The 21,133-nt window shown below is 41.2% G+C and overlaps 1 protein-coding gene across 1 annotated transcript in view; it reads right to left on the reverse strand.

Annotated features, from left to right (window-relative positions):
* Positions 1 to 17,672: 17,672 nt before the first annotated feature.
* TSC22D1 (TSC22 domain family member 1) overlaps positions 17,673 to 21,133 on the reverse strand; it is a 60,646-nt gene continuing 57,185 nt past the window's right edge. The window contains exon 3 of the mRNA XM_070751408.1: positions 17,673 to 19,277. Within this exon, the coding sequence (XP_070607509.1) occupies positions 19,029 to 19,277 (249 nt within the window). The 3' untranslated portion in view covers positions 17,673 to 19,028. The remainder of the gene's footprint in view (positions 19,278 to 21,133) is intronic.

Genomic DNA, 21,133 nt, shown 5'->3' on the forward strand with positions numbered 1-21,133 from the left:
AACACCAGACCTTATCTGAGAAATGGGTGATTCATGTTGCAAAAGGGAAAACGGCCGAAACGGTTTCTGCCATTCCCTGTACAGAGTTCACCCTCCTCTTCATCGCTTAAGGAAGGCGGTGCCTCTCACCCCAGCACCGTTTTGCAGAAAATCAAGACTCCACCTGAAGACAAAAACCCCCCAAAAGGGAATTTTTCAACTAGAGAAAATAGGACGTCCAGCTTTGCTTCTCTCTGGAAATGGCTTCATGATTTTGAGTTCAAGAGGAAAGAGGGGATGAAATCTTGACCTTGCTGATTCAGCTACTTTGCTGCTGTAGAGATGGCTGGTTTATTTATTGCTAATAAAATAATTAATAAATAACTATCAATTTATTTTGCATACTCCTGTCCTGAGAAAAGTTGCAGGCTAATTTTTCTTTCTTTCCTCATTTATCCTACACATCTTCTTTCCTTCTCTTTTGCTTTCCCATTTCTCTCCTCCCTTTCTTTTCATTTGTATTTTATATTATGATAAATCTAATAAAATGTTTGAACTAATATATATATATTCTGGGTAAAAGACAGGAAACAAGACTTCTTAAGTCTCATTCATTCAGGTTGGGTGTCTTCCACTGTCTTCCAACTTATCCCATCTCCCAATAACCAACTTTTAATTCAAATTTATACTGTATTGCAATCATCCTAATAACATTTTTGAACTCAAAAAATATATTTTGGTAAAAGAGATGCAATACAGACTTCTTAAGCCTCATCCATTCAGATTTGGTTTCTTCCGCTGTCTTCCAACTTAGCCCATATCCTAATAACCAACTTTTATTTCAGATTAATTTTATATTATGATAATCCTATTAACATTTTTGAACTCAAAAATATATATTTTGGGTAAAAGAGATGCAAACAAAAGGCTTTTTAAGACTCATCCATTAAGGTTAGGTGTCTTCTGCTGTCTTCCACCCTCGCCTGTCTCCCAATAACCAACTTTTAATTCAGATTATGGTAATTTTATATTATGATCATCCTATTAACATTTTTTAACTCAAAAATATATATTCTGGGTCAAAGAGATGCAACAAAAGACTTCTGAAGCATTCATTCAGGTTTGGTATCTTTTAACTTAGCGAGTCGTCTCCCAATAACCAACTTTTAATTCAGATTAATTTTATATTATGATAATCCCAATAACATTTTTGAACTCAAAATTATATATTCTGGGTAAAAGAGATGCAACAAAAGACTTTTTAAGCCTCATACATTCAGGTTAGGTGTCTTCCGCTGTCTTCCAACTTAGCTCGTCTCCCAATAACCAGCTTTTAATTCAGATTAACATACTTAAAAGTGATGGCAGAGAAGGAAATGGGATCGGCTCCAAAATTCTTAAGAGGGCCAAGGTTGAGCCTATTACATGCATATTTAGCTGTAAAACCCGTTCTGCTATTTAATTAATTTCTGGTTGGGAAGTGAAATCCTAAACAATGTCAAAAGACCAAAGGAGACTATCGTTTATATGGAGAACACCCTTGGCACCAAATTGAACAAGAGAGGTACATAAGATTCAGGCCAAACCAAAACCCGTCTTTATATATTGTTGCCGTTGTCAATAAACTGACTTAATGTTTGATAGAAAATTTCCTGTTTGGCTTTAAAGGAACAAACAGGGTTTAGGATTGATTGATTGATTGGTTGGTTGATTGATTTTGTCCAATACACAATGAGGGCTTTAGTGGGTATATATCTATATACACATAGTAAAATACATGATGAATATTATAGAGGAGATACTCATAGTAAAATATATCTAAGAAAGAATAGAAGAGAATTTATAGGAATAGAAGAAAGGTATAGGAGATATAGGAGAGCAATAGGACAGGGGACGGAAGGCACTCTAGGGCACTTGTACTCGCCCCTTACTGACCTCTTAGGAATCTGGATAGGTCAACCGTAGATAATCTAAGGGTAAAGTGTTGGGGGTTTGGGGATGACACTACGGAATCCGGTAATGAGTTCCACGCTTCGACAACTCAGTTACTGAAGTCATATTTTTTACAGTCAAGTTTGGAGCGGTTAATATTAAGTTTAAATCTGTTGTGTGCTCTTGTGTTGTTGTGGTTGAAGCTGAAGTAGTCGCCGACAGGCAGGACGTTGCAGCGTATGATCTTGTGGGCAATACTTAGATCTTGTTTAAGGCGTCTTAGTTCTAAAAAGCATGATTGTTTTGTGTGTTTTTTGGATCGGCAAGTTGTAGAAGTTCCCACCAAGGACTTTCCAGAGCTGAAAGGATGCCAATGAAAAAAAAAAATCAAAAGCAATGTAAATATTTGTATTTAGGTGCTCCTGTGTTCTGAATTTAAATCATTCTTAGTGGTTTTTCCGAATTGCACCTATCCGTTGCTTCATTCCAATGAATAAACCAGCCAGGAGGGAACCCTATGAGGGTTATCCAGAAAGCAAGGTTACAAAGCACATAGCTTTCACGGGGAAAGTTCGTGGGAGAAGTTGGCATTGCTATCGTGTCGCGGGAAGCTGGCAGAAGAGCACGAGCAGTGCCAGGGGTCAGTAGATCATCGACTGGCCTTGTGGGGAAGGTTAGGGATGAGCGTCCTCATTCCGTTTCCCTCCAAGGGCAAAGTGTGCGCTGTCATGCGCTACCTGAATACAAAGGGCATGAATGCTGCTGCGATGGGGGCCCATGATTGGTGCACGATGGGGGCCCAAGATTTTTCTCACCAATTGCTGAGTTTTGAATTTTTTGGCTGAGGGAGAATGGGGATGGCACCACTGCATTGATTGATGTTTGCTCTCTGGGGATAGGGCCAAGTTTCATCTCCTGTCACTCAACAGTTGACAAAAGTCTCTCCTTCAATCTCGAAATGGTCAAGAAATTCTCGGGTGGCATTGACTCTGTCGATGGTGTGCACTTCAGTAAACATCTCGGGCCCCCTTCGCAGCAGCGTTCATGTAATGTAATTATGTTTTTTTGGGGGGGGGTTCTTTTCTTGTGTTTTTGTTGTTCTCTTTGGTTTTCAATGTATATATTTAATAAAGAGTATTTTTTTAAAAAAAGAAACTCTCAAGTTGAAGACGGGTAGGAGTGGAGTAGAATGAGAATGGCAATGGAATGGAATGTAGAGGAGAGGAGAGGAGAATAGAATAAAATAAAATAAAATATTTGGAATAGAATAGACTGGACTGGACTGGACTGCACTAGCCTAGCCTAGCCTGGAATAGAATAGAATAGAATATTGGAATGGAATGGAATAGAATAGAATATCAGAGTTGGAAGGGACCTTGGAGGTCTTCTAGTCCAACCCTCTGCTTAGGCAGGAAACCCTCGATGGTTATCCAACATCTTCTTAAAAATGTCCAGTGTTGGAGCAGCCACAACTTCTGGAGGCAAGTTGTTCCATTGATTAATTGTTCTGACTGTCTGGAATTTCCTCCTTAGTTCTAAGTTGCTTCTCCCCTTGTTTAGTTTCCACCCATTGCTTCTTCTTCTACCCTCAGGTGCTTTGGAGAATACAGTAGTTTGACTCCTTCTTCTTTTCGGGCAACCCCTGGGATACTGGAAGACTGCTCTCCTGTCTCCCCTGGTCCTTCTTCTCATCAAACTAGCCAGGCCCAATTCCTGCGACAGTTCTTCGTATGTTTTAGCCTCCAGTCCCCTAATCTTCTTTGTTGCTCTTCTCTGCACTTTTTCTCAACATCCTATTTACATCGTGGTGATCAAAACTGAATGCAGGATTCTAGGTGTGGCCTTACCTATAACGTAAGTGATTTCATTGACAGATGCCACTGTGATCTTCCAGAATTTATTTTTTTCCTTGAGAATCTGATCTGGGATTCCTAGCGCGATTTTAAATCCGGTGCTAACCAGACCCAGGAGTCTAGTTCTGAGTCCAGACAAGGTCAGACAACTCCATAATGGTTTCTTTAAAATTAGTAATTAGCATTTAAAAGGGAACTGGGATTATTCCCCTATAGTTTTTTGGAAGGTCATTTTAATCTTTATTGAATGACAACGGAGGAGTCAACGAGGCAATTCTGCACCGAAGAAATATATGACTTCCTTCCTTCCAGTCCAAGTCATTCCGTAGGGGAACTGTTACTGAAATGAGAACAAGACTTTTCCCCAACTTCCCTCTGCATCATATGGAAAGAATTACAAGCCATAGACGCCGACTTAAAACATTGGCGTGAGCAGCACAGATACATCAACGTTGAAATGCGACAGAGCCAAAAGGGATAAACTTCTCAAAGCAGCCAAGAAAAGAGAGTTGGCAAGGCATTCCTGGTAGAAGCGGAGTCTTGTATTGGCAGTTCTGTGCTAGCAAAAACTTCAGAAGAGAAGGATTTAGGGGTAGTGATTTCTGACAGTCTCCAAATGGGTGAACAGTGCGGTCAGGCGGTAGGGAAAGTAAGTAGGATGCTTGGCTGCATAGCTAGAGGTATCACAAGCAGGAAGAGGGAGATTGTGATCCCACTGTATAGAGCGCTGGTGAGACCCCATTTGGAATAATACTGTGTTCAGTTCTGGAGACCTCACCTATAAAAAGATATTGATCCAATTGAATGGGTCCAAAGACGGGCTACAAGAAAGGGGGAAGGTCATAAGCATCAAGCTGATCAGGAAAAACTTCATGAACTCCATCTGTAGAGTCTGGAGGACAGTAGGGAAAGGGGGGACAGGATCGAAACATTTAAATATGTTAATGGATTCAATAAAGTTCAGGAGGGTTTTTAATAGGAAAGTGAACACAAGAACAGGGAGGCACAATGTGAAGTTAGTTGGGGGAAAGATCAGAAGCAATGGGAGAAAATATGATTTGACTGAAAGAGGAGTAGATGCTTGGAACAAACTTCCAGCAGATGTGGTTGGTCAATACACAGTCACTGAATTTAAACATGCCTGGGATAAACATATATCTATCCTAAGATAAAATGTAGGAAATATTATAAGGGCATACTAGATAGACCAGGAGGCCTTCTTCTGCCCTCAATCTTCTATGTTTCTATAACCAATAAAGATATTTTTAAAAGTAAAAGTAAATTAAATTAAAAGTCAAAATGTCCTGGAGTTCAGCTTGATCCTGCTTGTTGACCACTTCCATGGAGTTTTTCTGGCAGGATTGCAAAGTTGGGATTGCTTTTGCCTTTTTAAGGCTATTTTATCTTCAACGTCCCAAGATGTATGGGGTTGTTTCTTTTTTAAATTTATACTGTCCAAATCGAGTCTTTAGTTTGGCATCCAAGTGCAAGCCAGACCCAACCCTGCTTAGCTTGCAAAGTCTGCATCCCTCACCCACTGAAGCAAGGCGTTGGCTACTAAATCTTTACTCTTCCCAAAGTCCCAGTTTGAAAAAAAATGCCCAAATGGGCAAAATGAAAATTTGGGAAAATGCACTTCCGGTCGGCCCATTGGGCTGTTTTTTGCACTCCAGGGCTTCAGGAAGCTTCTCTGAACCCTCCAGAGTGCAAAAAACCCCAACACAACGGCAAACCAGAAGTGTGTTTTTTCAAATTTCTGGTTTCTTTGGTTTTTCCAAACTTCCGGTTTGAGGGGTTCTTTTGCCTCCAGGCCTTAGAGAAGGGAAGCTTCCCTGAAGCATCCAGAGGGCGAAACGGCCTTTCCCAAGGCCAAAAATCAGCTGACCAGCACATGCAGGAAAAGCATGTAGAATGCTTGGCTGCATAGCTAGAGGTGTAACAAGCAGGAAGAGGGAGATTGTGATCCCGCTGTATAGAGCGCTGGTGAGACCACATTTGGAAGACTGTGTCCAGTTCTGGAGACCTCACCTACAAAAAGATATTGATAAAATTGAACAGGTCCAAAGACAAGTGACAAGAATGGTGGAAGGTCTTAAGCATAAAACGTATCAGGAAAGACTTAATGAACTCAATCTGTCTAGTCTGGAGGACAGAAGGAAAAGGGGGGACAGGATCGAAACATTCAAATAGGTTAAAGGGTTAAATAAGGTTCAAGAGGGAAGTGCTTTTAATAGGAAAGTGAACACAAGAACAAGGGGTCATAATCTGAGGTTAGTTGGGGAAAAGATTAGAAGCACCGTGAGAAAATATTATTTTACTGAAAGAGTAGTAGATGCTTGGAACAAAGTTCCAGCAGACGTGGTTGGTCAATCCAGTGACTGAATTTAAACATGCCTGGGATACACATAGATCCATCCTAAGATAAAATACAGGAGATAGTATAAGGGCAGACTAAAAGGACCACGAGGTTCTTTTTCTGCCGTCAATCTTCTATGTTTCTATGCATGTACATAGAAATTAAATTAAATTAGAAATTAAATTTGTTTGAAGTTTGGAGGGTGATGCAATAAAGGGACTTGTTGGGCAATTCCTATTTTGGCTGATGGCTAACCCTACCTTTGTTCAGATCTTGCTGTACGGAATTTGCTTATGAATAGAGCCATCTAGATACTTGGCTTCTTTCAATAACCTCCTTATCTCTCTAAGTGCTGACATCTGGCTATTAAGGATTAAGAGGGGCTGCTTTCTCCCTCTGAAAAAACAACATATTTCTATATCTGCGCCAACTCAGGAAGCTCAAACTGCCCCAGGAGCTGCTGATCCAGTTCTACAGAGGAATCATTGAGTCTGTCATCTGTACCTCCACAACTGTCTGGTTTGGTGCTGCAACCCAACAGGACCGACACAGACTTCAGAGGAGAATCAGAACTGCAGATCAAAACAATTGCTGCCAACCTGCCTTCTGTTGAGGACTTGTAGACTGCACGAGTCAAAAAGAGGGCGGGGAAAATATTTACTGACCCCTCACATCCTGGACACAAACTGTTCTAACTCCTACCCTCAAAATGTCACTACAGAGCACTGCACACCAAGACAACTAAACACAAGAAGAGTTTTTCCCCGAACGCCATCACTCTGCTAAACAAATAATTCCCTCAACATTGTCAAACTATTTACTAAGTCTGCACTACTGTTACTACTAGTTTTTTCTCATCATTCCTATCACCTGTTTCCTGCCACTTATGACTGTATGGCTGTAACTTGTTGCTTGTATCCTTAAAATTTTTATTAACATTGTTTCCTCATTGCTTATTTCACCCCTATGACAATTCTTAAGTGTTGCACCTCATGATTCTTGACAAATGTATATTTTCTTTTATGCACAGAGAGCATCTGCACCAAAGACAAATTCCTTGTGTGTACAATCCCACTTGGCCAAGAAAGAATTCTATTCTTTAAAGAATTCTGTTCTACTCTATAGGGAAATATGCTGCTTTTATAATATTTCCCAAAATATTTCATTCTTCTAGGAGACGGTTGCTAACTTTTTATGAAACCATGATCAGTTCTAACTAGGCCGGGGTCCAAAAATTGGATGAAGTTAGTTGGGCGAAATTAGGAGAAAAGACAGCGTTAGCATCTTGGCAGCGATGTTTCCATGAGCTCCGAGGTTTCCACTACACGTAGCCTGGAAATGTTTACTCTCCTAAGAGAATTCTTTGTTCTTGCTGCCAATTCCCATGTTTGCAAAGTGTTCCTACCTACGCCGTCTCTTAGGAGGCCAAGGGCTTCGGTTATATCCTTAGCATCCTTCCTTTTTCAGCAAAGCCCACTTTTGAATAACTATAGAGGTTGAAAGTATTTATGTTATTTTTATTTTTATTTAGAAACATAGAAACATAGAAAACTGACGGCAGAAAAAGACCTCCTGGTCCATCTAGTCTGCCCTTATACTATTTCCTGTATTTTATCTTAGGATGGATATATGTTTATCCCAGGCATGCTTAAATTCAGTTACTGTGGATTTACCGACCACGTCTGCTGGGAGTTTGTTCCAAGGATCTACTACTCTTTCAGTGAAATAATATTTTCTCACGTTGCTTCTGATCTTTCCTATTAAAAACACTTCCCTCCTGAACTTTATTTAACCCTTTAACATATTTAAATGTTTCGATCATGTCCCCCCTTTTCCTTCTGTCCTCCAGGCTATATAGATTGAGTTCATGAAGCCTTTCCTGATACGTTTTATGCTTAAGACCTTCCACCATTCTTGTAGCCCGTCTTTGGACCCGTTCAACTTTGTCAATATCTTTTTGTAGGTGAGGTCTCCAGAACTGAACACAGTATTCCAAATGTGGTCTCACCAGCGCTCTATACAGTGGGATCACAATCTCCCTCTTCCGCTTGTTATACCTATTCTATTTATTCGTTTTGTCCAATACACAATAATACACTATTTATTTATTATTTATTTATTTATTTTATTTATTATTTGGATTTGTATGCCGCCCCTCTCCGAAGACTCGGGGCGGCTCACAACAAGTGAAACAAATCATAAATAATGCAATTAATTAAAATATTTAGAAATTTAAAAAACCCCATAAACTAACAGACACACACACAAGCATACCATGTATAAATTAAACATGCCCAGGGGGAGATTTTTCAATTCCCCCATGCCTGACGGCAAAGGTGGGTTTTAAGGAGTTTACGGAAGGCAAGGAGAGTAGGGGCAGTTCTAATCTCCGGGGGGAGTTGGTTCCAGAGAGCCGGTGCCGCCACAGAGAAGGCTCTTCCCCTGGGGCCCGCCAACCGACATTGTTTAGTTGACGGGACCCGGAGAAGGCCCACTCTGTGGGATCTAATCGGTCGCTGGGATTCGTGCGGCAGGAGGCGGTCTTGGAGATATTCTGGTCCAATGCCATGAAGGACTTTAAAGGTCATAACCAACACTTTGAATGAAGGTTATGGAGGATATATACGAGTAGAATGTATCAAAGAGAGTATAGAAGAGCAATATAGGAGTAAAATATAACTAGAGAGAATAGCAGAAAATATAAGAGATAGAGGAGATATAATGGATAGAAGAGATATATGAGAGACTATAGGACAGGGAATGGTAGACACTCTGATACACTTATGTACGCCCCTTACTGACCTCTTAGGAACCTGGTGAGGTCAACCATGGATAGTCTAAGGGTAAAGTGTTGGGGGTTAGGGGATGAGTTCCATACTTCGACAACTCGATTGCTAAAGTCATATTTTTTACAGCCAAATTTGGCACGTTTAATATTAAGCTTGAATCTGTTGCGTGCTCTTGTGTTGTTGTGGTTGAAGCTGAAATAATCATTGACAGGCAGGGCGTTGCAGCATATAACCTTGTGGGAAATACTTAGATTGTGTTTGAGGCTCTAAGCTTTCTAGACCCAGGATTGTAAGTCTTGATTCATAGGGTCTTCTGTTTCGAGTGGAGGAGTGAAGGGCTCTTCTGGTGAAGTATTTTTGGACATTTTCAATGGTGTTAATGTCCGAGATGCAGTATGGGTTCCAAACAGATGAGCTATATTCGAGGATGGGTCTAGCGAAGGTTTTGTAGGCTCTGGTAATTAGTGTGAGATTGCCGGAGCAAAAGGTGCGTAGAATTAGGTTGACTACACTTAAAGCCTTTTTGGCGATGTTGTTGCAGTGGGCTTTGGCACTTTGGTCATTGGATATAAGTATTCCGAGGTCTTTAACTGAGTGAGGGTATTCTGCAAGATTTTATTTGTTCAGTTTGTAGGCAGTTAAAACTCAAGAAATTTTAAAATATCAAACTAGAAGGGAACCTGCCGTCTTATCCTTCTAAACAACCTCAGCTTCTAAACTCATACGATAATGACAATCTCACAGGTCAAAACGACCTAGAAAGCTGAAGAGGAAAACATATGAAGACATTGTCTCTCATCTTCAGTGATTTAAGTTACCGGTATATCCTTTTTTTAAAAGAAAAAAATGTTGATTTAAGGACCACTCTGCCTCATTTTCTTTGGCTGGACTTAAATTGTGGATGGTGCAGTAACTTACCGAATCGTAATTTACTAAACAAAACTTTGCTTCTTCGAACTTTGACTTTGCTTCTCACGCAAAACCCTTTTCTGAAACTAATGCTTACAAGCAATGCGTTTTCTACAGTGGCGCTTTGTAACTAACGAAAGTGCCAATGTGTAAACCTCACATAAATTGGTTTGGGTTACAACTGCCTCCTTGTTTGCAGAATTAGTCAACAGCAAACAGGAATTGTCCAAATAATGGCAAATGTCAGATTTTCCTGTTCTTTACACCCAGGTATTGCAAATAATTTTCACAATTCGTGTCCTGGAATATTTTGTTTGCACCCATCTCACTTCAAGCCTTCATCCACTTCTAATTTTTTGACCTTTTTTGAATTTCCTGTAGGAGGGAATGGACAATATTTGTGCAAGTGGAGTTGAATTTTGTGTTTTAAAATGTATGTCCCCCAAATCACACACACATACACACACTCAGATTTGACTCTTCCATCATATATACTGCTCAAAAAAATGAAGAGAACCCTCAAATAACACATCCTAGATCTGAATGAAATATTCTCATTGAATCCTTTGTTCTGTACAAAATTAAATGTGCACAACAGCAGGTGAAATTGATGGTCAATCAGTGTTTCTTCCTAAGTGGACAGTTGGATTTCACAGAAGTTGGATTGACTTGGGTTGTTTAAGGGTTCCCTTTGAGCAGTGTATTTCTGTCGGGTTAAAAAGAAAAAGGCACCACTCAAGAATCTTTATTCATGCTACGAATGGATATAGAAAACAAGTTTCATTTCTAAGAAAGCTCTTTTTCTATAATTTACTGAGCAGCTACACATTGGTTTGAATTAAGATGTGATCCATTTATTAATATCACCTGTTCTTAAGCCATCCGAAGAGTCCAAACTTAGCAACTTTTCAGACTTGTGGACTTTAATTCCACAAGTCTTAAAAATTATCGAAGTCCACCAGTTGCCAAGATTGGAGACCCGTCCTAAGATTTATTTATTTTGTTTTGTCAAGTACATATTTATGGTATACAAAGATATTTTATTTATATATATATACTAGTAAAAGAGAAACATTAGGACGGAAGGCACGCTGGTGCACTTATGCACGCCCGTTACTGACCTCTTAGGAATCGGGAGAGGTCAACGATGGAGAGTCTAAGGGTCAAGGTTTGGGGGTTAGGTGAACATACTACAGAGTCTGGTAGTGAGTTCCATGCATCAACTACTCGGTTACTAAAGTCATATTTTCTGCAGTCAAGTTTAGAGCAGTTGACTTTAAGTTTGCATCTGTTGTGTGCTCGTGTGTTGTTGTGGGTGAAGCTGAAGTAGTTGTTGACAGGAAGGACGTTGTAGTGATGATTTTATGGGCTATGCTTAGGTCGTTTTTAAGGTGACATAGTTCTAAGCTTTCTAAACCCAGGATTGTGAATCTAGTTGTGTAGGGTATTCTGTTGCGAGTGGAGGAGTAGAGGGCTCTTCTCGTAAAGTATCTCTGGACATTTTCTAGAGTGTTTGTGTCTGAAATGCGGTGTGGGCTCCAGACGGATGAGCTATATTCAAAGATTGGTCCGGTGAAAGTTTTGTATGCTGTGGTTAGCAGTGTGAGATTATCAAAACAGAAGCTACGTAGAATTAGGTTAATTGAAAGACGTAATGATGTATTGATTCTTCTTAGCCATTAAAAAAAAATGAAGCGACTGATACGTTCTCCATAAATGTGTTGATCCTTTTTCAAAGTTCTCTGAGCTCATTGTCCTATAGCTCCTTGGAGAAAACTCAAAACATGTTGTCCTCCACCTCACCCTTATTACTACTGGTAGCCTGGAAGGAAAATCCCAGGAGAGAATTTGCATCCTTTCAGCAACATCCGGAGCTGTACGCAAACTACTGCCAAGAGCGGAGAACTGTTTAAATAAAATAATCTTGGCAAACAACAAGCCCGAGAGTTATTATCGAATGTTTCTCTACCCTGAAGGCCGATTAATTTTCAAGTATGGGTGGTTGACTCTTTTGCCAGACAAATGTAAACACTGCAATGCTTTCTCTGCTTGGATTTTTGGGGAGGTTTTAAAAATAATTTTTTTAGTGCTACTCTTCTCTATAACCAACCCAACAAGACCGACACAGACTTCAGAGGAGAATCAGAACTGCAGAACAAAACAACTTGTGCCAACTTGCCTTCCATTGCCTGTAGACTGCACGAGTCAAAAAGAGGGCTGTGAAAAATATCTACTGACCCGTCGCATCCTGGACATAAACTGTTTCAACTCCTACCCTCAAAAAGTCACTACAGAGCACTGCACACCAAGACAACTAGACACAAGAACAGTTTTTCCCCAAACGCCATCATTCTGCTAACAAATAATTCCCTCAACACTATCAAACTTTTTACTAAGTCTGCACTACTATTACTACTAGTTTTTTCTCATCATTCCTATCACCCATTTCCTCCCACTTAGGACTGTATGACTGTAACGTGTTGCTTGTATGGTTTTTTTTAAACTCTCTCTTTTTACCAGAAAAATCAAAGCTAGCAGTATTTCCCACAAGCAATTGTAATCCCATGCTTGTCTCATGTCTCTTTAGTTTTGAAGCCAGCTTTTATTTGTGTCCATCTCATAAAAAAATCAATCGTAAATTAACCTCTGACTGCAGAAGCCAATGACATTATGAGTAGCAGAAAAAATAATCTTTTTTTCCTGGCCACAAGAGACCACAGCAAGGACTTTTATCTGGGTTCCTGATTCAAAAATAATAATAATTTATTTTTCCCAGGAAACAGGAACCAGACAGCCATCCTAACAACAGAAATAATAACACTAACACCATAAAAACACAAGTAGTATAAGTTATCTTCTAGCTTTAGGTCAATAAATATATTGAATACGATTGATGCACAGAATTAGCATAAATTATTATTATTATTATTATTATTATTATTATTATTATTATTATTATTATTAATTAGATTTGTATGATGCCTCTCTCCGAAGACTTGGAGCGGCTCACAATTTATCTTTATTCCACCATTTTCTTTATTCCACCATTTTCCCAGGGAAAAATGTTCTGCTGGCGTGTTTCAACTGCCCGTAATTACAGGGTAATTAGTCCAGGAAGACACACACCACACAATAAAAGGAAAAGCCAAAAGTTTTTATCAACAGAAAAACAGAAACAGCTCCCTTTTTAAATGTCAAAGGGATTTTCTGGTACACACAAGGCACAGGTGAAATGCAGTCCAACTGCTCACCCAATAACTGGGAAATTGAGTCCAATTCTAAAGTCCAGAGAGTCCACACACAATCTTGAACAGCAAAAAAAACCACAATCTTGACGAAACAATGAATCAGATAAACTGCCATGAAGCTAAAACACCAGGCTGCGCTTTTATCTGTAGCACTAATTACAGCAGCCCCACCCAACCACAGGTGGCCTCATTTTCTCTTATAATAATCCTTCAGTTGTCTCCTATGCATCACTCTACGCATGCGTGGATGTGTCATTAATTCTTCTTCAGAATCCAGGGATGATACAGATGATTGATCTCCTCCTGGGTGGTCTGTCAAACTCCCCTCTTCCCTGTCACTCACGCTTCCTTGGTCAGAGGAGACTTTGTCAGCAGATTCTACTTGGAGCAAAACAGGCCTGCGGCATGTGGATGTCTCCCCCACATCCACCTCCACATTCCTTGGGGCAGGAGCTGGGCCAGAGCTAACCACAACAGAAAAATATCTGGTCTTTTGTAATTTTCTACAGGAAGAACAACTATCGATTGGCTTAAAAAAAAGTGTAAATATAAAGTTTAACGTCACAGTTGGAAGATGCAGAATAAACACATATTTGTCTTGGCTGCAGTTGCAACCGATCAAATCCTATTAGGAAACTGTACGTATCCGAAATAAGATTGGAAAAGTTGAGAGGAGTGTTTTGGGGCAAGGGAATTACCCCACAATTGCTGCAATTACCAAAGTTGGAGTTAAGATTTACGCAGGGAATATTTTAATTTCAGCCGCTTCTGTCCTATATCCCTGCAAATTGCCATCTCCCCCCCCCCTTTCTTTCAAAGTGTGTAGATCGGAAATAGCAACTAAGTCTTATATGAAGAACTGTTGAAGCAGAAGGAGAAATTTAACGGGAAGAAGAAGAAAAACAACTTATGGGACTCTTCAAATCCTCAAAGGATGCTCCATGGAAGATAATCAAAACTGCAGTATTTATCTTTAGCCATTGGTTTAAGATACAGGTGGGTAGTCCAAGGATGGAGTTGGACAGTTGTAGAGTTGGAAGCAAAGTCCCAAAGAGAAAACTGGATTTTTCACTTGACTAAAAAGCCGAATGAGATAGCGATTAAAAAACGCTGGCCAAGAAAAAAAATACAGAGGACTTGGGCCAGCCACTCTCTCGCAGCCTTAGGAAGGAGGCAATGGCACACCACTTCGGAAATCGAATTTCCATTTTCTGAAAAATGGTTCGTTGGAGTCCAGATGAAGTTGAAGGCATACACACACAAACACACAGAGTTATTGGACAGTCGTCTTATAAAGACACAGGTAGAACTACGGGGAATCAGAACTGCTGAACAAAACAATGGCTGCCAACCTGCCTTCCATTGAGGACCTATAGACTGCACAAGTCAAAGAGGGCGGTGGAAATATTTACTCACCCCTCGAATCCTGGACATAAACTGCTTCAACTCCTACCCTCAAAACGTCGCTACAGAGCACTGCACACCAAGACAAAGAGACACAAGAACAGTTTTTCCCCGAACGCCATCACTCTGCTAAACAAATAATTCCCTCAACACTGTCAAACTATTTACTAAGTCTGCACTACTATTACGACTAGTTTTTTCTCATCATTCCTATCACACTTTTCCTCCCACTTAGGACAATATGACTGTAACTTGTTGCTTGGATCCTTAAGATTTATATTAATATTGATTGTTTCCTGATTGCTTATTTGACCCCTATGACAATCCTTAAGTGTTGTACCTCCTGATTCTTGACAAATTTATATTTTCTTTTATGTACACTGAGAGCATCTACACCAAAGACAACTTCCTTGTGTGTCTGATCACACTTGGCCAATAAATAATTCTATTCTATTCTAATTCTATTCTATTTCTATTCTTATTTCATTCTATTCTATTCTACATTCTTCTATTGCATTCCATTCCATATTCTATTCTATTCTATTCCTGAAAATTAGAATAATCAATCAGTGGAACAATCTGCCACCAGAAGTTGTGGGTTCTCAAGTCAATGGAGGTTTTTAAGAGATTGGGAGTTGGGTGGCAGATAAATCCAATTAAATAAGTAAATAAATAAATTTGTTTGAAATAGTACAAAGTCTCCTGCTTGAGCCAGGGGTTGGACTGGACCACTTCTAAGGCCCCTTCCAAGTCTACTGTTCTAAGTCCTTTCTGACAGTAGAATCCTGTAATTCTCAGCAATCCTAAAACACATTTGTGAGATTTGTGAGGTCCTGTACCATTTCTCCCACACTCCACGCTGACAATTTCTTATCCTGCAAAAAACGATGGGTAAGGGGAAAGGCTCACATTTTCAGGGGTGTGTTTGGAAACGACAAACAGAAGCCAGCTGTTCATTTCGGAGAAGAGCTCCTGCAAATAATTTGGAGCCGGGAATCAGGGAGAAGGAAATTTGTACATCACAGAGCCACAAGTTTGTTTAGCGAGAAGCAAAACAATGAGCCTCCGTAGGAGTTGAATCACCCCTAATCTAGTTAACTAAGCTCCAGGTCTCTTTTTGCTGGGAAGAGTATGGAAGGAAGCCATCGGGCGGCTGAACCTCTAGAAAAAGGCATTCGTGGGTTTTTAAAAACAAAATTCCAGTCAAAGTCAAATCCTCAGGTTTACATCTCTAACTGTGACTAACACACAAGCCATGATTGCTTCTCAACATGTTGTCTTCCTCTGTGTAACCAAGTCTCTTTCATAATTTCTCTAGGGTGCCATATAAAGAGCTACCGGTAACATTAATGCTAATATCTATGTATACCATTATTAATTTAATTTTATTTGATTTTCTTCTGTATATCTACTTTTGCATTTTCTTTTTAAAAGTGCAAAATTAATAAAAGATATTTAAAAAGAAAGTTGTTATTATTATTATTATTATTATTATTATTATTATTATTATTATTATTATTTCTTAGATTTGTATGCCACCCCTCTCCGTAGACTCGGGGCAGCTCACAACAATAATAAAACAATGTATAACAAATCTAATAATATAAAAGTCACTAAAAACCCCTTATTAAAAAGCAAAAACATACACACAAACATACCATGCATAAACTGTATAGGCCCGGGGGAGATGTCTCAATTCCCCCATGCCTGATGGCAAAGGTGGGTTTTAAGGAGTTTAGGAAAGACAAGGAGGGTGGGGGCAATTCTAATCTCCGGGGGGAGCTGGTTCCAGAGGGTTGGGGCCACCACAGAGAAGGCTCTTCCCCTGGGTCCCGCCAAACGACATTTAGTCGATGGGACCCGGAGAAGGCCAACTCTGTGGGACCTAACCGGTCGCTGGGATTCGTGGGGCTTAGTTAGTGGTACCTGTTATGAGTTGCTACTGGTGCAACCCATAACTTCAATTTTTCATATTTTAAAAAATTCGAGTGCATGTGCAGAAGCAAAATTTCGCGAGGGGTCATGTGCATGCGTGAGATTTCGGCCACTTTTTTGCTTCTGCGCATGAGCACGAAGCAAAAAATAATTGCCGAAATCTCAGGCATGCGCTGCGCATCCCCTCGTGAGGTTTCAGCGTGAGCATGGGCGAAAGCAAAAACTCACTGGTTCACACACACGCGCAAGACAACCGAAGCTGCACAGGCAGCGCACTGGTAGCACCCGGTAATAGCCATCGCCTCCTCTTGCAGGGGTTCATGAAGGATCAATCAAAGGAACCGATGCACAAAAGCATCTCAAAATAACACTCAGCATCACCTAAAGCACAAATCCATTTAATTGTGGCGCGAACGATGCAATTCATTCCACATTTGAAGCACAAGACACTGTTAACGTTCGTCAGATTCAATTTTAAAAGGCTAGTTATACCCTATTATTATTACAATGCTCAAAAATTAAAGGGAACCCTCAAAGAACCCACCCTAGGTCTGAATGAATGAAATATTCTCATGGAATCCTTTGTTCTGAACAAAGTTAAATGTGCACAACAGCAGGTGAAATTGATGGTCAATCAGTGTTGCTTCCTAAGTGGACAGCTGGATTTCACAGAAGTTGGATTTAAGTGGAGTTATATTGTGTTGCTTAAGTGTTCCCTTTATTTTAATTTTTTGAGCAGTGTGTTTTGCTATTTTGTTTTAAAACGAGGTTTTGCAAAAAACCAAAAGCCCTGGTTGAATCTGGCTTTTGACTGACCCAGAGTCCTTGTCACATCACAGCTTCTATATCAACTTCTTCTTTTAATGACCCCATAATCCAGTGGTTCTCAACCTGGGGGTCAGGACCCCTTTGGGGGGGTCGAAGGACCGTTTCAGAAGTCGCCTAAGATCCTGGAAAAATACAAATTTCCCCTGGTGTTAGGAACTCAAGCTTATCAATCAGGCGTTTACAGTGGGGGCATCTCTCTGACCTTCCTGCCAATCCACTTCAAGCTCTGTTGGGAGAATTGGTGCCAGGCTTATGGCTGGGGGCCACCACAACACGAGGGATTGCATTAGGTTGAGAACCACTGGCATAATCCCTTGCACAGGGGTAGAAGTCTAGGAAATTGAAAGGAGCTGAGCGTTTACTGAGGTTTTGTTGAGCAGATGTGATTGAGAGAGAGAGAGAGAGATATCAGCCTCTTACCTAGAATCGAACTCACAGATTCTATATCAACATGGTATGCTTTATTGGAAGTTTGACAAGTGCAATTGTTAAATATACTGGTACTTTTTTTATTTTTGACCAATTTTCCTCCCAATTCAAACGCCCAGAACATGCACAAGAACATATGCATCTCATTACACAGATCGTATGCCCACCCACCCCCTGCTCCAAAATGTGAGGAATTTTAATTTTTTTTAAACATTTTTCTTTTGCTTTGGTGAATTTATCCCTTCCCCTCCCCCACCCGCAGCCCACATCAACCGGAGCCGCGAAGGCAAATCCCGGTCGGTTTCACAAGGCAACGGACATTAAGCAGCACCAGCTGATTCCCGGAAAGGAAAAGAAAAAAAAAGAGCCGCATAGGTGCAAAATCGAATCCATGTAGCGTCAAAAAAAATAAAATAAAAATAAAATTAAGTTTAAAAAAAAAAAACCTAAAAGGGAAAAAAAAATCGCTATTCCAAACTGATTCAGTTCATTCTTGGTTTAAATTCACTCTGTACAACTGAATGGAGTAGTTACAAGTTCCTATTTTACAAAGTAATTGTACACTAAATACACAAATATACAGTAAGCAAACAAACCTTCATCCTGTGTCACAGCATTTTTTTAATCGACCGGTTCCTCTCCTAGCAAATAGGTGATTTTTTTTATTTTAAAAAAAATGTATTTATATTTTTTGCACCTTACTTGGCTACAGAAAATGAGTGCACATCTATTTTTTTTTTCATTTTTAAAGACTGCAGGCACCAAAAGCTCCTTCCGTCCCATTTCTTTCTCACTGTCCCTCAGTTTCCCCAAAGTTCTTTCTGCACCCCGTTATTCCTTTGGCTTCCTGATGGGACAAGCTAAGAGGAGTGGGCTTCACCCTCACTACCCCCAGCCAGATTCTTCACATTGCCAGGCCTAAAAATAAACCAGCGCTTGAATTCATCGCGGAAATTGCACGGAAGGAAAGTTCGTTTAAGGAAGGGAGAAAAATGAGCTTCAGGCACACGAAAACTCGTACGTATTATTTTCGTTTTCTTCCGCTGCGGAAGCTGATCAAGTCGCCCCAGTGCATTTGTGCTCATTCCCTGAATGGTGGCGAGACCCCCCCTCCCTCCCAGGCCCAGGGTTTTTAATTTTTTAAGGAAAAAAATCCCAAGAGAAAATTTCCAACCCTCTCCTGCTCTTCCCACCACCACCCATTTTAATACTGGAAAGGAAACCCATGTTTTGCAAGGGGAGGGCGAGTCTTCATCATTTGAGGAGGGGGGCAGGAGGCAGCATGCAGAGACCGCTGGGGGGTTCCTGCAGTCCAGCCTTCTCCGCAGAATGCAGAGTGCGGGAAATCTCAAGTGCTTGAAACTGACTAGGCCGAAGGTCCGGGGTTTGGCGGCGCAGCTTGGTTCGTCCCTTGCGTTTGCGAAGAGGCGCCCGCCGAATTCCCCGTCTGGAGTTGCGTCTGGAACTGAGCCAGCTGCTCTGGGCTGGCCAAGGTCTTCAACAGGCTGTTCTCTTGCTCCAACTGGCTGTTTTTCTCCACGAGTTCTTTGATCTGCTCTTTCAGGACTTCGACTTCCTCTCGCACCGCGTACATCAAGTGGCTCTTCACCAGGTCCTGGAAAACAAGAAGCAGAAGCCACAAAACCCCCCATTAAAAAGTCACACCAACAGCAGAGTCTTCTTGCAAACGGCCTGCAAAGACTGGGGAGGGTCTCCCTCTGCTGAGTCCCACCCTCCTTGTGTGGGTTTGCCCACCCCACACTTCCTTGGGGGTCTTTGAGCGTGGCGGTTTCCTTGGAGACGTTTCGTGACCCATCTAGGGAACGTCATCAGTGCATGGATGATGGGTACTTTAGGGTACTCGTGGTAGCTATGAAACATCCGCAGGAAAATCGCCAAGCTCCAAGGAATAGCAGGGACCCCTCCGTTTCAACCCTGAGCTGCAAATAATCCTCTCCTTTACTGGTGTCTTCGTGAAAGCCGTTTGCAAAGAGATGGAAATGCACAGAAAAATATAACAGACAAGCTATATAACCTGAGTCTCTGGAGAAGGATGGCCTAGAAACCAATCAGTCAATCAGTCAAATAATCAAACAAAGCAAGCACCGAGTTTTGCCATCATCCCCTGGCCCGAAAAGCTGATGCTCACTTTAAATCCTTTCCCCTGGATGGTGGCAGGCAGAATTGGTGGGAATGGAGAGGAACCAAAGTGGTCCTCCATTCCCACCCAGTTTCTTGGGAATTGCATTGGTTAATGGTTTTTAATCTTACTTTTGAATTTTAAGGATTTGGGTTTTTTTTTTAGATTAGTTAAATTGATTTTAAATTTGGACATGCTCTTCATGTTTTTATATGCTGTAAGTCCCCCCGAGTCTTTGGAGAGGGGCGGCATATAAGTCCAAATAATAAATAAAATAAAAAGAAACATAGACGGCAGGAAAAGACCTCGTGGTCCATCTAGTCTGCCCTTATACTATTTCCTGTGTTTTATCTTACAATGGATCTATGTTCATCCCAGGCATGTTTCAATTCAGTTACTGTGGATTGACCAATCACGTCTGCTGGAAGTTTGTTCCAAGCATCTACTACTCTTTCAGTAAAATAATATTTTCTCATGTTGCTTCTGATCTTTCCCCCAACTAATTTCAGATTGTGCCCCCTTGTTCTTGGGCTCACTTTCCTATTAAAAACACTTCCCTCCTGGACCTTATTTAACCCTTTAATATATTTAAATGTTTCGATCCTGTCCCCCCTTTCCCTTCTGTCCTCCAGACTCTACAGATGGAGTTTGTGAAGTCTTTCCTGAGACGTTTTATGCTTCAGGCCTTCCATCAATATCTTTTTGTAGGGGAGGTCTCCAGAACTGAAATTCCCAGGACAGGGATCCTGTTTGGGGCAGTGGGGCTTACAAGGCAAAACCCTCCAGACAAAAAACCCACTTGAGCGCTTTTTTTGGGGGGGGGGGGCTGTCCTTTTGGAGCAAAGCAACCCTAGGAAGATGCAGCCGTATTTAAGGATGCAACGGGGCCGAGCCTTGAAAATTCTCCATTGTTGCATCATCGCTTTCATCCTCCAGGGGCTGAAAAGCATCACAAATGCTGTTTGGGTTTTACAATGGGGGGGGGGGGCAGCCTTTCCTAGACTCTGGGTCCAGATCCCCTCGCCTGCCCCTCCTTCTCCAGGATGGGGGTGCCATGCGCCCCCCCTTATGCCCCCCACCCGCCTCTTGGGCTGCAGTTCATTCTGTCTGGTGGAAGGAGGGAAGGAGGGAGGGAGGGAAGAGGAGGAAAAATAATGTTGCTTGCCGCAATTTCTCTCCCCACCGCCCCCCCCCTTCTGACGTCAGCCCGGGCGAGGAAAGACCGCCTCCCTAGCTGATCCTTCAGCCAATCAGTGGGGCCGCCCTATTTATAGCTGGGCAAGGGAGGGGGGGTTATACTTCAAGTTTGCCTAGCAACAGAGGGGAGAGGA

This window comes from Erythrolamprus reginae, chromosome 4 (genome assembly GCF_031021105.1).
Source record: "Erythrolamprus reginae isolate rEryReg1 chromosome 4, rEryReg1.hap1, whole genome shotgun sequence".
Lineage (NCBI taxonomy): Eukaryota > Metazoa > Chordata > Lepidosauria > Squamata > Dipsadidae > Erythrolamprus > Erythrolamprus reginae.